A 5,360-nucleotide genomic window follows, 5' to 3' on the forward strand; every position below is an offset into this window, starting at 1 on the left:
TATACAGGACCAAATGTCCTGCAAAAAAACTCAGAATTTCTTAGGGCTTAACTTAGAGACAGTATGTTATCCTAAGTGGGAATCCAACTTGTCATCAGAAAAGCCATCCCAATGGCCAGATTAAAGCGGGGGTTGTTTTTAACTCTTAAATAATTATCATGTTGAAGGTTCAAGATGCTACTTTATGATTGCACATCACATCGTGTTATACAATAAGCTCCACTCAGGCAAGAATATATGTTAAACAGGCTTTAATTCCACAAAGAGAACAATTCATTGAAACAAACTATGAGCAACTTTCACATGTTGCAAATTCCAGGTGATGAAAAAAATATTAATATAATGTTTTCTTACATAATAAATGCTAAGTCTGTAGAAATAATGATAGCATTTGTTCTTCCTGTAATGCTTGTGATTTTGTTGCCACATTTAATTGTACATAACATACTGTCTGCTCACATTTTATTAGTATAATGCTCCATGAGGAGTACACCTATTGGACTATCTGACAAATATGCTTCCTCTAAATTTAAAGTCAATCCTGAGAATAGATCTTGTGAATACCCTAAAATCTTAATATTTCTTCTTTGTTAATTTACCGGCCTGCTTCCCCAAATGACTTTTTTCTTTCTCAAATTTTTAAAAATTTTCCCTGTTCTTCACAAACAGAAGCTCTCCTCAACATTAAATGTGCTGGGAAAATAGAAGCTTTCAGAAGAAAATTTACTTGTATCAAATTTTCTCTGTCTTACTCCCTGCTACAGTCAATGAATGGGCCATGATCAAAGGGAAGATTAACTTCAATACCAAACCGCTTTCTATGCTCTCTGTCATTCTCAAAGTCCGTTGCTCTGGAAAAATTTTTAATTTTTCAAACATCATAAATTAAACTTTGCCTAGAATTGTTTCCTTAAACATATTTGTCATAGTCACAAGAAGATACATTGAAATTCTACATCCTTCTAGCTACTGCTTCATTTCCCTAATCTAATTTACCAAAAAAAAAAGAGACAAACTCTACTCATCTTGTCCATTTTCTTCCCCTCTAATTTACCTTGAATTTTCTCTAACACAAATTCATTAAAATTATATGATTATGTTCACAGGAGATATTAATATTGCCAATTATAATGATCAACATTCATTTTTTATAATCAAAGAACCTGCATGTGGTGAATGCGAGTACACTCTTACATCTTTGAACCATGATTTCATCTATGTCTGTGATATTACTTCATATTTCATTAATCCCTATTTCTTGTCTCACTTTCTTCTGAACTGAACACAGGTGCATTAGGTCTCAGTCTCAAACTTTTACCAAAATGATTTCAACTCATTTCATGTCTTTAAATATTTTTCTACTCTGAAGCCTACTGGATTTAATCCTTCAGTCCAATACTATAATGCAAACTCCAACTGGTTTTACATATCTAATAGGCAATTCAAGATTCTTAACAACAACTGAATTCTTGATTTTTCCAATTGTAATATGCTACTCTAGAATTTTCAAATCTCAGGAAATGAAAATTCCATTTTCCTTTCATTGAGCCCAAACTACTGAGTGATCTTTCATTCCACATTCTTTCTAGCAGTCATTTTTTTCCATGAGCTAAATCCTGTAGTGTCTCTACTATATTCAACATACCTCTGTCTCTCATATGAAGCCTCCTAAGTTGTCTTCTATACCCAATTTAGTTCTCTGCTCTACACAAACTATAGACACAGTGATCCTTCTAAAAATATGTCTTCCTAAGTTATACCTCCACAGACAATTTTTCAAGGACTTCCCATGTCACTCTGAACAAAACTAAAAATGCACTGAAGTCCTTTTGTTGAATCGCACAAAGTTGGGCACTATAAAATTTCTTCCCATAGACTTCATCCTTCCTAGAACCCCACTGTTAACATGCGAGGGGGCAAAGTAGAACATGTTAATAGTAAATATTAGACTCTCTTCATATTGATTAGGTGTATAAACCTCAGATATTCACAACTGCACTCTCAGTTTAGTTCAACTCACCCACTCTTCATTGTGGCCAGTATTTGAAAGTCAGTATGCTGTGAAGGTGATCATATTGTTTATAATCCACTGCTGCTAATCCAATAATTAAAAAACACAATTAAATTGTGATTTATATTACTCCTTTGTGAATTGGTATTTTTTTCTTATTGATACATAAATAATCAAAGAAAATTTGGCACCAAAATTTTGAAGATTTGGAAGGTTTTTTGGTTTGCTTGATCACAAGGCAAATGTAAATGGGACATAATGAGAGTTTCATTGAACTCTAATATTTGATCTTTTCCTCTTTGCTTCTAAGAGATAAAACTAGGATAAGAGGAATTATTTAACTTTCTTAATAATAAATTGTTTTTTGATAGTTAGCCAAAGCCTCTCTGTATTATCTAATGAAATATTTTTGATTACTTTCATTGGAGAGGAAGAAACCAGTCAAGGAAAAATCCCCTTAATTTCCAACTGTAATCTCTGATAGCTGACCAGACAGTCTCTTGTGAAATGGGCCAAACAGAGGATGTTTTTGGAAAACCGATGGCCAGATTATTGAATCTCTAAGCATAAATTGTGGATACATTCTGAATTGATAAGCATTGTGCAAATATCTTTTTAAATGCCCCCATGACATCCTTATTTCTGAGGCTGTAGATGAGAGGATTGAGCATGGGTGTGACCATGGTATAGAAAGCTGATACCACCTTGTCCTGCTCAGGGGTGTGAAATGACTGGGGCAGCACATAATTGTAGAAGGCAGCCCCATAGAAAATGCTGACCACAGTCAAGTGTGAAGAACAAGTGGTAAAGGCCTTTCTCCGGCCCTCAACTGAGCGCATGCGGTGGACGGTTAACAAGATGAGGGTGTAGGAAGTTGAGATAATAGAGATAGGGATGAGCAGCATGAGTACACAGCAGCTGTACATCAAGGTTTCATACAAGGATGTGTCAGCACAGGCTAATCTGAGAACTGCAGGGATCTCACAGAAGAAATGGTTGATACTTCGGGAACCACAGTAGGGGAAAGTCATGGTGACAGGGGTGAGCAGAAAGCCATCCAGGGATCCACCAAACCAGGCACCAGCAGCCAGAAGAAGACACACTCTGCGGTTCATCAGGACTGGGTACCTAAGTGGGTTGCAGACGGCCACGTAGCGGTCATAGGCCATGAGGCCCAGTAGGAAGAACTCTGAGCCAATCATGGTCAAGTAGAGAAAGATCTGGATGCCACAGGCTACAAAGGAAATGGTCTTCTCTTTAGAAACCATGTCTACCAGGAGCTTTGGGACAGTGGTGCAAATGAAAAGGGTGTCCATGATGGATAGCTGGCTGAGCAGAAAGTACATGGGAGTGTGGAGGCGAGAATCCACTTTGATCAAGAATATCATGACCAAATTTGCAGTTACGGCCACCGCAAAAATAGTAAAAATACCTGCAAAGACAACCCCTGTAGCTTTATTGTTTACCAGAAGTCCCAGGAGGATAAAGTCAGAGGTTGAATTTCTATTCTCCATTGACTTTTTCTATGACTGCTCCAGGAGAGCAGTAAGCCACAAACTCCAGAGGAAGAAATAAAAAGCAAAGAGAGTGAGAGAAAACACTTTCTATATGTGAGAAAGTCACAATGAAGATGGTGAATCTCAGACCTCAGAGGCTACTGGTTCAGATAAAATTTTCCAGCTCATAATCATAACTCTGAATGAAAAAAATAGAGATTCAGCATAAATCAGTAACTATAGATCTGCTTCTTCTTTTTGGAAAATAATGCTTTTTATATTGTGTTCATATTTATGCTACTATATAATGCTGATAGCATAACAAAGTGAGTATTTACTACATCTGGCTTAGAATTTTAGCTATTATCTGTTCCTTTTATTCTGCATCTTTCCTCTTCAGAATCTTGTTCAACCCATAATAAGGCAAAGTAAATATTGGTTGGAGAAAATGATGATTGATTCATTTGTTATTTGGATGGCTAAAAGTGAGCAGAATGAATTACTTAGGACCTGAGGAGTACAAAGAGAATACAAAGAAACAAACAAACAAAAAAACCCCAGCAAAAACAAAAAAATAAACCTCCTGTGTGCCTTATCTGCTCTCAAAACTTCCATTTATTTGTTTATTTTTTCTTTTTTAGCACCAATCTGTGTCATATGGAAGTTCCCAGGCTAGGGGTCAAATCCAAGGTTACAGTTACAGGACTACAATACAGCCATGGCAATGCCAGATCCAAGCTGCATATGTGACCTACACTGCAGCTCACAGCAACACTAGATCCTTAAGCTACTGAGCGGGGCCAGGGATGGAACCTGCATTCTCATGGATAATAGTCAGGTTTTTTTTTTCTGCTGAGCCACAACAGGAACTCCAATACTCCCATTTCTGATACTTCCAGTTACCAAATATGTAGGATTTTCTCCCCTTTACCAAGCAATTGCCAACTCTCCAGACTCTAGCTTGGCATCTTACAGCTTGATTCAATCCTCACACTATCTACCTGGAAATAGCCTAATAACCCACAGAATAAGGGTCCAGTCCTAGAAGAGTGACCCCATCTCAGATGCCAACAGCCAGTAGGTCATTACCTTTGCATCTAAACTATTGGCTCTATATTGGAGTTTCTCATGACCCCCTCCATGAATTCAATTAATTTTCTAGAGTTTTTCCTAGAACTCAGGAAAATATTTTACTTACTAAATTGGCAAGTATATAATTCAGAAACAGCCAAGTGGAAAAGATACATTAACTAAAGGTGATTAACTAAACACTAAAGCCTTCATTTCTCCTTGGAGATCTAGGGAATGGGAACCTAAAACTTCAAAAGCCCTAATCATAGTATTAGTTTCCTGGCAACCAGCCCCTTCCTTTAGTGCTTACCTTAAGTAAATATATAAATGTAAGTTGTGGTTGGATGTAAAACAAAAGCCCTGCAATGCTCTTTTCATTTAGGAACTTCTGCAGGGTTTTAGGATATTTGTGACAGGAATGGGAACAAACAGTATATACACAACACACACACATAAACACACACAAATATTCATATATGTATATATATACACACACACACACATATATGTATTTCTTGTTATACATCAGAATATCATGAAGTGTAAGAAAAATTTGTTAGAGCATCACAAATAAAATTTTTGAGCTCTCTCACTGTCCTTCAATTATCCAAGAGATTTCCTACTATCTGCTTCTTCTTTCCTGTATGCTTTTAGTCTGATCTTAGCAGAGTGGAATGATCTTGAGAAACTTACATTAGACCAGGTCACTTTAAGGTCAAAATTCTGCTGTGGCCCTTCACATCCTACTTCAAGACCCATCTTACTATGACACTTTCACCCTC

The 5,360-nt window shown here is 36.8% G+C and overlaps 1 protein-coding gene across 1 annotated transcript; it reads right to left on the minus strand.

Annotated features, from left to right (window-relative positions):
* Positions 1–2,571: 2,571 nt before the first annotated feature.
* LOC100624524 (olfactory receptor 2T11) lies at positions 2,572–3,525 on the minus strand. Its single transcript, XM_003354406.1, has one exon. It carries the CDS (start codon positions 3,523–3,525, stop codon positions 2,572–2,574), a length of 954 nt encoding a protein of 317 aa, XP_003354454.1.
* Positions 3,526–5,360: the final 1,835 nt, after the last annotated feature.

The sequence above is a fragment of the Sus scrofa genome, chromosome 2 (genome assembly GCF_054392235.1).
Source record: "Sus scrofa isolate SSC_HxYL_T2T_F1_AM1 chromosome 2, Sscrofa_HxYL_maternal_Yorkshire_Landrace_v2.0, whole genome shotgun sequence".
Taxonomy (NCBI): domain Eukaryota; kingdom Metazoa; phylum Chordata; class Mammalia; order Artiodactyla; family Suidae; genus Sus; species Sus scrofa.

What these genes read in the sequence shown, in the direction of transcription:
- LOC100624524 (XM_003354406.1), bottom strand. Translation starts at nt 3,525, where the DNA reads ATGGAGAATAGAAATTCAACCTCTGACTTTATCCTCCTGGGACTTCTG.